A 12,110-nucleotide genomic window follows, 5' to 3' on the forward strand; every position below is an offset into this window, starting at 1 on the left:
AAGGAGTCAATAACTTGGCCAGAACAGTTATGAACAAAATATACAGGATGCCAATGGCAATCAATTCCAAATGTACCCACGCTTGAAAAAAAATGGACATTAATAAAGAAAATTCTTACCTGTCACACTCAGTTTAGCAGAGCAGCTGTCACTTCCATGATGGTTTGAAGCTCTGCAGGTAAATTCACCACTGTCAGCCACTGATGGACTCAAGAACTCCAAAGATGAGGTGTGATGATGGCTGACAATCCTGTATTTGTCGCTATGTCTAATCTCAGAATCAGACTTGAACCACTTGAAGGTTACACCAGGAGCCTCCTTAATCTCACATTTGAAATTTGCAGGGCTGCCAACACTGACCTCCAGATTTTGGATTTTCTGCCTGAAAATGGGTGGCACTGAATTGTGCAAATAGAAGGAAAGCAAATTAGTACACTATCTTTTTTGTTGACGTCATAAAATGAGCACGAAAATCAGAAACCAATGATTGGCACTTCCACCTGAACAACTGAAATGTTCTAAAGAAACATTTACCATTAAGTTAATCAATAATCAACCTATTTATTCAATTACACTTACCTGTCAATAATAATGTCTATATTATATAATAATGTCTATCCAATCTATAATCTGTTTTAATGGAGGAGTGCCAAAATATTCTATGAGTGACTGTGAATGGTACAAAAAAATTGAAAAGTATAGAAAAAATAGATTGAGTGAAGAATTATGATTTGACATCTTGGCATGCATGTAAAGATATCAAGAATGAGATGCTCAATGACTGATGAACCATGGCAGCATTTAATTTGATCAATTCCCAGAGGTGAATGAAATAAAAAGTGCACAATACTGAAGAGTGAGGAAGGAGATGACATTGTAATGATACTGAAAGATCCAGCATGTTAAGACTTGATGTAAAGAAGTGGGGACATGCTAAAATTTCAGAGGTGGGAAATGGCGTGAAGAAGATCAGATGAAGAGAAGAAACACTAAGAGGGTATTCTTCACGTGAAACATAAAGATTTGTTCTATTAGTTTGTGTAGGGATACTGAGAAAGCATGTCTTTTATGATATATTAAGCGATGAACGCCAAGAGTTAGTCATGTGTGGTATGGGATGGCAAAATAATCCTGTAAATCCAACCTCTTGAGACCACAGTGAGGTGGGAGGACGTTGTAGTCTTGCCAGCTTCCCCTACAGCCTCACAGGTATACTCTCCTTGATGAACCTTCATAACGTTGTTGATTACTAGTGTGTAAGTTTCATGGTCTTTAGAACACTTGAACTCTTTGCCAGATTTAATTGATTTTCCATTTAAAAGCCAATTCACTTTCTTTACATGTCTTATAGTCAATAACATTTTCACCTCAGAATGCTCCTCTATTTCAATATCCTCCAAAGTGTTTTCAAATACTGGGTAACCCTCTTTAACTTCTTCTCTCTCTAATTTCATTATTGCTTCAGTTATATATTCCTCCCTTTCCTCTTTCTGTAAGATAACAGTAGTAGATTCTTCTGTTGGAACCGGCCCCTGGACCAGTTCAGTTGTCATGCTTGAAGTACCTACATCTCTCTCATGGGCTTTTACTGTCACAGATCTGGTTTCCTGTCGCTCAAACTGGATGGACTGTTGGATATCAATTTTTGATTCAGTGACCATATGAATTTTTGACTTAACTGCTCGATCTTCAGCTGTCACAGACTGAAAAGAGGTTTTGTCTTCAGTTTTTAAAGCTGCAGACTGCGAAATTTGTGATGTAAAAGGCTCAACACTTTCTGTCAATCTTACCATCTCCACCACAGGTGAAAGTATTTCTTTTGAGGAAGCTATGCTGACCTGTAATCTCTGCGGTCTGTCAATGTGCATCGTGCCTGGCTGCTCAGAGGTCAAAACCTGCTGCTCTCGATAGACAATGGAATAGAAAGCAGCTTGAAGTTCACTCCTGAGATCAGCAGTCTGAGGATACTCTCCTTCAAAAGCAATTGTAATTTCAAGTGGGACATTTGCACTTGTGACAAGATATGTGAACATGATATATTTGGGTTCTCTCCTTTCTTTTACATCATGTATTTCCACAGCTCCTAAGCTCTGCAGCACATCTGCCAAGATTAATGGCTGGTCAAGAGCCACAGCAGTTGAGAGTATGCTTTTCAACTGATGCTTTATGTTCAGTGTGTGTGGTTTTGGAGCTGGAACAACAAAAGTGAGCTCTTTGGGTAGAGTTTGGCTCACTCTTGACTCTGACACTAAAAGAGCACCCATTCTCTGCTCTGTGATGATTGCTGTAGTTGCTTCAGATTTTGTAATATCCTGAGAATGCTCACCTTTGATTGCATGCTTTTCTTCCATTAATACAGACTGTCTAACAGACTGTCCCTCCTGAATTTGGACAGCAAAATCTTGTTCTGTGGCCTCCAGAGCAACACTGCTCTCTGTTGAGATTGCCTTTTCTTCAATATGAATTGTTTCTGAAGGGACTTTGGGTTCAAATTTGCTTTGAGACTCATATTTTTCAATTATTCCTATATTCTCTGTGTGTCCCTCCTCTATATCTTTACTCTCTACCACAGATGGTACATGCACAACATTCCAGTGATCTTCCTTCTGAACTATGGCACGTTGCTGTTTAACATCACTCACAAATGGGGTTTCTTTTGGTAACAGCATTGGTTCTGAAAAGACTTGGAGAATTCTTTGGGGTTTAGGTTCTTTTCTTATTTCAGACTGGACACCTGTTACAGATACATCAAGATCTTTACAAAAATCTGCCGTATGCTCTCTTTTCTCCTCTGTGCTTGCAGCATGTTGGCGTGCTTTCTCCTGCTTCTGTATAGCCTTCTGTTGGTCTGGCTCTTCTAATGAGATTATCCCTTCTTTTGACAAGGTATTTTCTAAATGAATTGCCTGAAGATGCAAAGGGGCAGGGGCTTCCTTACTAGGCTGTATGGCAAGTTTTGATTCTTTTGCTGAAAACTGAGATGACTCTTCACATGTAACAGATTTCTGAGCATCAACTGACACGGTATGCAGAAGAATATAACTTTTTTCATCACTGGCTTTGTCTGGGCTAGGTTTCTCACTGCTCAATCTGCCTTCAGTTGGAAGAACATCCTGGTCTGCAATGACCTGCAAATGCAGAACTTGTTCCTGCTCTCTCTGGGACTGTACTGAAATGGCACTTTCTAAACCTGGGATCAAATTTGTCTTATCAGCTTGGAGCTTATTTTTTTCCTCTGCAATATATGATGATTTTAATACATGGTCTTTGGCTAGAGATGCTGTCTCCTCAACTGGTCTGTGCATAGATACCTTCTGTTCTTTTGATAAGATTTGTGTAGTCTCATTAACTGAAAGGACAGCTGGTTTTGCTGGTTCTTTCTTTAATAATGACTGAAAGGTAGATTCTAGAGTTGACAGTTCTTTAGAGTGGCCCTCTGTGATTTGTTGTTTCTCAGTTGAAACTGCACTATAAAGAATTTTAACTCCCTCTTTAACTTGGTATCCCCTTTCTTCCTGTGTATGTGGTATAATCTGTGAATGTTCTTTAACAATTGGGAGTTTTGTCTCAACTTGGTGACTTGACATTGGATACTTAGGCTCAGGAGCTGCCTTCATCTGTTCTGTTTGATTGCTTGATAATGGCTCAGCTGTAACAATGGTTAGTGGGGTTACACTCTCCATTATGGCAGACATTAACTGTGAGGGATGCTCTTTCATAACTTCAAGCACTGTAACCTCAGGACTTCTAATTGGATCAAAGTGCTGTTCGGTGAAGCCTTGACTTTCTTCAACTGCTGACGTCATAGCAGCCATGTGGAGCTGTTTCAAAGGGGTTGCTACTACTGGTTCTGGCTGGGTTAGAGCATAAATAACTCTTTCTTGAACTTCATGAGACTCCAACACTGCAGCTTGATGAGTTACTTGCTCCTTGTACATAGTTGCAGCAGAAATATCTAAGTCATGCAAAGTGTCAACCTGCTCACTTGCTACCATTTGTCTATCTTCTGTGCCAATTGTGTAAATCACCTGATGGCCTCCCTGCAGACTCGCACCTGCTTGGCCAGGTAGGCTAACACTGTACAAGCGAGATTCAGTGGCTTCCTCAGTCATTGACACCTTATAACTTTTTTGCTCCTGAACTAATTGTTGTTGATGAAATACAGATACATTTTTGTGGAATACAATCAACTCAGCACTACAGCTTGCCTCTCCAAAGGGATTAAAAGCCTTGCATGTGTAGAGTCCACTATCTTTCTGTTGGATTACATTCATGGTAAGGAAGCCAGAACCATCTGGGTTACTTACAACAGAACAAGTCTGGCTTGACTTAATTTGAAAACCACCTTTAAACCACTGAACATCAGGGAGTGGACTACCAGTAACTCTATACTGAAATTTTACATCACTGCCCTCTGCACATTGCACAGGTTGGATTTGTGTGGTGAAGCATGGTGGTTGTCCTGGTATTTTGAACATTTGTTCCACCCATCTTTCTGCAACTGATAAATCACTCACTTGTACCTTTAACATTGTCTTGCAGGTGGTTTGGCCAAATCTGTTACTAGCGGAACAAGAGTACTCACCCTCATACTCTTTCTTGACTTCAGTTATTATTAAAGTGTACTCATCTCTTTCTTCAACAAACTTATAAACCAATGAAGAAGTGATGGCCTTTCCATTGTGGAACCACTGAACTTTTGGCTTTGGGAAACCAGATACTGTGACAGTAAACCTAACTGAGTCTCCGACAGTAACTTCAGCAGGCGTAAGCTTGGATTCAAATACAGGTTTTTCCTTTTTCCTTTCTATTGAACTAGAAAACCGCTTTGGCTCTGGCTTGAGTTCAAGTGTTTTAGATTTTTCAGGTAATTGCAGGGATGTGCTGTAGGCTTCTTCCACTTCTTCAGTCGTCACAGTCAAGCTAGAAAATTCTGTATGAAAATAATGGTAGTAAAGATTCACCAAAATATTCTCATTAAGTACAAAGAAAGATAAAGATGGAATTCAGGCAGCAATTGTCAAGAAGCGGACATTATTATGCCCTTTAGAGATCAAAAAGAAAAAGTTCAGTATGAGGCTAAACATTTTCATCATAATTTTATTTACTTTCATGTACACTGAATTACAATAAATTGGTAGAACAGCACCTTTGAATTTGTAATGAAATTATGGCACATTGACTGTTTTAAGTAGCTGACTTTGTATAACTCAAAGGAACAAGCTTTGATGAAATGGGAGGGTAGATGCAAGCTATATTATTATTAGTGTTGTTTTAATATCTGTTTATTTACAACTTGTTAAATATTTACCCACATCTTTAAAAAAATATACTATACAACCAAAATGTTAAAATTCATATCCAACTCTATGCTGACATTTTAATACTGTATAGGATCTTTTTTTTATCTCATTCTTTCAATGCAGAAACTTGAGTAAGGAAAGTCAGTCTCGTCCGAAAGAATTTAACTCATAATATTTAAATGATTAGTAACACACTGTAAACAGTCAAAAATTTAGGAAAACAAATAAGTAAAAGAATACTTATTAAATGAAAAATGTGCAGCTAGGATTTATAATTCAACTTATTTCAAAATATATTACATTTTGAAGAAAACACAATTTTATCTTATACAAATGATTGAAACCCTCTGTTGGTATACATAAGTAATGTTATAATTAATTACCAAATTTGTATTTCTCAAAATTCTAAATTTAACTAAACATTAGTATAACTTGTGATAGATAACACCAGTATACACCCAAGGAAATAAAGAAAAGAAATAAAAAACAGTAAAAACTTAAACTTTAAACCTTAAACTGTAGCATGAATGCAGGCTCTTCAATAAATTAGGGATCAATAACTACAAAAATATACCACTGATGAAAAGATTTCACAATAATATACAATTGTAAAATGAAATCTATTAAAAGGTAAACCAAACAAAAAACCTCTCTGGCATTGTTTCACTAACCATGCTTTTAAACATCTGATAAATTAAAACACGTTTAACAACAAAGCGGTTTCGGTAAAATCAGCTTTGTTTTGGATAATACATTTGAATTCACCTGCATCACTGTGAGTTACATTTGTTATAAGCAGATTGAAATGCCCTGATGAATTTTCCTGGATAATATATCTAGTGTTTTTCACAGAAGCACCATCTTTTTACCACTTTGCTGTAGGGTTTGTCTTGCCACTCACTAAGCATTGGAGCATCACGTGTGTAACTACCGCTGCAGTGAGGTTTTGCAACTGGATTATATATTTAGGGGGGATTTCAGTGACCTAAAAATGAAAACTACAAATGTTTGTTGATTTACCTTTGAATTCTATTGTATCATCTTTTGAAGGTTCAGCAAAAACATCAAAGTTAATACTAACATATTTCTCGCCTTGCTCACTTGTCTTGTTATCGGTAACAGCGACCAGTCTAACTGCTTTCTGAGACTCATCTGCTTACTGTTGGAACTCCAATTCAAGCTTCACCATCAAATTATGAATTCCCAACAACTAAGTCAAATTTCTAAGGCTGAATCTTTGCACTGCCAAGAGATACTGCTGTTAGTTCTCTTCCCGTTGTCTTGCCTGAGAATGATTGAGGGTTCATAACCATAAGTGATGCCCTACAAAGGGTTTCACCAATAACATTAATGGCTCGGCATATATATATGCCACTGTCATGTGTGTTGGCTTTCAGAATCTTCAGAAAATGTTTGTCACATCTGAAGAATGGATGTACTTTTTATATCCATGGGAATTTTTATATTGCCTTTGCACCATGACACTATTGGTGAGGGAATACCCATTAAGGAGCATTCAAACATTACGTTTGTGTTTTCAGGAATTTCAATGTCATAAATAGGGTTTATAAAACATGGTGGCATTTCTGTAACTTCAAAGGCTACTTTTGAATCATCACTTGTTTTAGTTATGAAATCCGCAGCTCCTTCTTCAAACATGCTTGGATGAACATCAAGGGATATTATCATACTTTTGTTGTCAGCAGTATACTCTGGGATGGTTACAATCTTCACCTGTTTTTCAAACTCTTTCACATCATTCTCATCTAACTCAACTTCTAACAAGATTTCTTGAGGTGAGGGAGATCTTGAAGGATCCTCATCCTCCTCAACACCAAACTCAATTACATGTTGATGAGTAACAGCAGGAGGGGGTAGCATCTGTATTGCTTCCTGTGATATAACAACAACTAAAGCAACACGTTTTGCCTCACCAACATAATTAAGAGCCTCACAGATATATTCCCCTTGGTCAGCTTTTCTGATATTCCTAATTTCCAGGACAATGTCATCACCATCTCTTTCAATGCCAGTCCTCTCATCTGCCTCAAGCTCTGTTTGGTTTCTAAACCATTTTACCTCTGGAGTGGGTAGTCCAAAAACTTCAGCACAAAACCTTAAGGAATCACCTTCAAAAACTTGCGTTTTTGTAATTGGCTTAAGGAAAGCTGGAGGGATTCCCTGGATCTTTTCCTGAAGTGTACCTATACATAGCCAACCACGTCCCCCTGGAAGAATTATGCCCTCATCAATGGAAAACACAGGGGGAGTTGTTTCAATACCCTCATCATCTGGAGAACTGAGGAACTTCACTGTAACCCCTGTTCCCTGATAAAAGCTACACTTTGATGCTGCGCTGATTTAGTGCTTTGGGGAACAACTTTAGCTGTGACCAGCTGTGAATATGTGTGCAACACGTCAATGAAATTGACTTGAATTTATAGCCTCTGCTGATGACATCATTGGATGCACCTGTAGCAGGGCTATAAATAGATGCGTCACAGGTGCATCGTCAGGTATTTTGTCTGAAGAGCAGTCCTGGGGCATCCCAGTGCGGCAATGAAGCGCAGCATTTATCAGGGAACAGGGGTTACAGATAAGTAACGTTCCCTATCAAAAAGATACAATTTGATGCTGCGCTGATTTAGCGTTTGGGAACAAGAATACCCACGCCACCACACTGTGGATGTCCGGACCCCTTACGGTTGTGTACTTGTGCTCACAAGAGCGCGAGAGGTCTCAGACATGAGCTTGTGATGTTGACTCAAGGACATAAGAGCCAGGTGTGGCATGAACATCCAAACTATAAAATCTTGGAATGTGTGCTGAGAGGACCAGCCTTCCGCATCACAAACATGCTGCAGAGGGACACCTCTAGCCAAGGCTTTAGAGGCGGCGACCCCTCTAGTAGAGTGAGCGCTGATACCTACTGGCGAAGCTTGACCGCGCACCTCGTAGGCCAGGGCAATAGCGTCCCTCACCCAATGCGACATTGTCTGCCTTTGTCATGGCAAACGAATAGTTGCCCTGACTTACGCTACTGGCTAGTGCGGTGGACATAAGTCTTAAGGGCACGGACTGGACAAAGTCTGTGAAGTCTTCCCTGCTCCGGCGTTGTAAACGGCGGGGAGCAGAAGGCTTCCAGAGTGACCGGATGTACAGTCGAGAAAGGAACCTTTGGCAGGTTGTCAGGATGAGGGTGCAAAATTGCTTTAGCCATTCCTGGGGCAAAATCTAAGCAGGCTGGCAAGACAAGAGCCTGTAGATCCCCAATTCTTTTTAGAGAAGTAATTGCCATAAGAAAAACCATCTTGAGAGTCAGAAGTTTATCAGACGCTGACTCTAGAGGTTCGAAGGGGTCTCAACCAGACCCTCAAGGACTATTGCCAAGTCCCATTGCTAAGACATTATCTCCGAGAACTATACCCTGTTCGGCCAGCACGGCTTATCAGTAAGAGGCTGGACCCTTGCTGGCAAACTCTGGCAAAGTCTCCCGGGAGCAGAGAAACCGGGGGAAACATATACAGGCGCATTCTGGGCCATGCATGTGCCATCGTGTCCAGACCCAGGGGGGCTGGGTGACTCAGAGAGAAGTAGAGGGGACATTGCGCTGTCTGTTGAGAGGCGAAGAGGTTCACTTCTGCCCAGTAAAACCTCACCCAGATTTGTTCCACTACCTCGTGGTGGAGATTCCACCCTCCTGTTGGTATTTTCAGTCTGGACAGTAAATCTGCTCCCACATTCAGGCATCCAGGGATATAAACTGCCCTGACTGACAGGAGCTTGCCCTGGGCCCGAAAGAGAATCTGACATGCCAGAGTGTTCAGCTGGCATGAACATAGACCTCCTTGATGATTTATGTAAGAGACTGCTGCTGTGTTGGCCACCTGCACCAGGACATGGCAGCCTCTCAAATGCTGGAAGTATTTCAGGGCAAGAAATACAGCCATCAACTTGAGGCAGTTGATGTGCCAGTCGAGCTGATGACCCTTCCATTCCCCTTGAGCTGCACGACCACTTAAGACTGCTCCCCAGCCTGTCAGGACCTAGAGCGGGACCCCAAGGAATGAAATAGGGTCTGAACCACATAGAAAGGGTACGAATCGTGTAGCACGTAACCCTTATTAGCCTTAGGGGACTGGCCCTTGGATGAAATCCGCTGGCTTTGAGCCACAACTGAAACAGTCTCATGTGCAGAACCACCAAGGACGCAGATTCCCTGAGACCTAGCATTCGTTGATACTGACGAACTGTGCAACCTTGGCCTAGCCTGACTTTGCTCAGGGTGCTCTGAATGGACACAATTTGAGCGGGAGACAATTGTGCCAGCATCGTGATCAAATTCCATACAACTCCCAGATAGGTAATTCCCTGAGTGGAAGAGAGAACGCTATTTTTGACGTTGAGTCTCGTTGAGTGACGCTGAGAAACCAGATGAGCTAAGACAATATCCCTGTGCTGAACTGCCAGTTCTTGAAACTGTGCATCAGCCAGTCATCTATGTAATTCAGAATGCGGATGCCCCGGAATCACTGCAAGGAGCCAGTGCTGCATCCCTGCATTTCGCAAATGTGCAGGGTGATAGAGCTAGGCCGAATGGAAGAACCCGATATTGGAAGGCTTCGCACCCGAAAGCGAACCTCAGGAACTTCCTGTGTTGTGGCAGAAATTCTATATGAATGTATGCATCCATGAGATCGATCGTGACCAACCAATCATGATGTTGGATTTGGGACACGACCATCTTGATAGTTAGCATCTTGAACTTGAACGCCCTGACTGAGCGATTCAAGCCTCGAAGATCTAAGATCAGACACAAGTGTGGCCGCTGACTCTTGGAAGTAAGCAAGACAAGTGTGAAGCATTTTGACTGAGAACAGATCGAAATGCTCTCACCTGCCCTGCCCCAACACAAGAGCAGCGTGCTCTTCCCCCAAACACACAAAACAGAACTGGTGTGTGTCCCTCTCAACACCGCTTGCTCTGTCTTTCAGTCATATTTCTTTTAGAAAAAAAGAGAAAGATTTCTGCGCACTGCCTAACAAAATCTCCTAACTCCTAACAAAGGAAAGTAGAAAGTTTCTGACATGCTCATGAAGCACAACACACACAGAGTGATCTGAAGACAAAAGATCTGATGATGCACCTGTGACACATCTGTTTATAGCCCTGCTACAGGTGCATCCAATGATGTCATCAGCAGAGGCTATAAATTCTAGTCAATTTCATTGACGTGTTGCACACATATTCACAGCTGGTCACACCTAAAGTTGTTCCCCAAAGCGCTAAATCAGCGCAGCATCAAAGTGTAGCTTTTTGATAGGGAACAACAGATTCATGACTACAAGAGTCTTTTTGATCTGACCACCAAGGTCTCTACCTGATCAATTTGCACATCTAGTTGCCATTTTCGAATTTGCTGAGCTAAGAACTGATCGTCACTCTCCAAGCACTCACTTTCATGATTTTTCTCAAGGATGTTCTCCACAGACATAGCTCTCTGTTCTAATTTCTGAACAGGAATATTCTTACTTTCATTTTGTGGGCTATCATCACAAAGAAATATTTCCTTAATTGGCTTCACTGCCTTTTCCCTTAAAGTCTCTTGGTCTTGTGGCTCCTTATGTGATGAGATAATCTCCTTTGTATTGCTTTCTTGTTTGGAAGCTTCTCCTGCCTTCAACCATTGCAATACATATGGTTCCTTTACCTTGATCTGTGCTCATACCACATCCTGTTGCCATTTTAGAATGCATTGAGCTAAGAACTGATCATCACTCTCCAAGCACTCACTCTCCAGGTTTTTCTCAAGGATGTTCTCCACAGACACAGCTCTCGGTTCTAACTTCTGTACAGGAACCATTTTACTTCCATGTTGTAGACCATCATCACCAAGAAATTCTTCTTTCATTAAATGTAATGCCTTTGCTCTTGAAGATTCTTTGTCTACTGGCTCCTCATGAGATGGGCTTCTTATATCCTTTGGATTGCTCACTTGTTTGGAAGCTTATCCTGCCTCTAACCATTGCAACACAAACGGTTCCTTTGCTTTGACCACGCCGCTTCATCCCACTGACCAAGACTACTATCATTTTTGTGCACTAAAGTATCATATTCCAACTCCTTTTCTGTCTCCTCATTGGATGCCATCCTTTGATCCATCTGTGTGTCATATACATCAACTTCAGTGCCTTTTCTAAAACCTTTCTTTAGAGGTAGTTCACCCTTCATCATTTGTAGTGCCCTAAATCTTGACTGAGGTTCAAAGGAGTGTCTGGCTCTTTGATCTGTTGATTGAGAACCAAGTCCAGTGATTCTCTCCAGTCTACTCTGAAATCCTGCTGAACCTCTGGGACTTTCACATTGCTCACTAGTGCGAACACCATGCTGAAGTTCGGGCAAAGTAGAGGGCTTGAATTTAAGTCTCTCAACATAATCTGTGGAACAAGACCAATTTCACCTCAAACTCAGATGAGGACATTGTAGATATAGAGAGCCTCTTTTTCTTCTTGACAGCCTTTTGTAAGAGACTGTTTAGCTTTATCCTATCCATGAAGGCTGTCTGTGTCACTAAATCTATCACTGTGCCTATCACTAAACCGGTCACTGTAACGGTCATGACCTGTGAATCTGTCACAGTATATAGCACTGTAACGATCAATGAACCCCTCGTACCTCTCATGCATTGGAGGTGGTTTCAAACTTGCTGTCTTTTTCTGAAGTTCTCGATGGGGATGCAGTTCTAAAATACATGGTGCGGAACAGAGTGCTTTTTGGTCTATTATGGCCCTTTGTTTGTGCTTTACT

At 41.0% G+C, this 12,110-nt stretch overlaps 1 protein-coding gene across 1 annotated transcript in view; it reads right to left on the reverse strand.

Annotated features, from left to right (window-relative positions):
* Positions 1-12,110, reverse strand: part of LOC127641876 (titin-like) — a gene marked incomplete at its 3' end in the record, with an annotated part of 48,601 nt that overhangs the window by 17,291 nt on the left and 19,200 nt on the right. The window contains exons 25-26 of the mRNA XM_052124689.1: positions 1,145-4,933; positions 120-398 (exon numbers count right to left, since the gene is read on the reverse strand). Of these exons, the coding sequence (XP_051980649.1) occupies positions 120-398; positions 1,145-4,933 (4,068 nt within the window). The remainder of the gene's footprint in view (positions 1-119; positions 399-1,144; positions 4,934-12,110) is intronic.

This window comes from Xyrauchen texanus, unplaced genomic scaffold, assembly GCF_025860055.1.
Source record: "Xyrauchen texanus isolate HMW12.3.18 unplaced genomic scaffold, RBS_HiC_50CHRs HiC_scaffold_212, whole genome shotgun sequence".
Taxonomy (NCBI): domain Eukaryota; kingdom Metazoa; phylum Chordata; class Actinopteri; order Cypriniformes; family Catostomidae; genus Xyrauchen; species Xyrauchen texanus.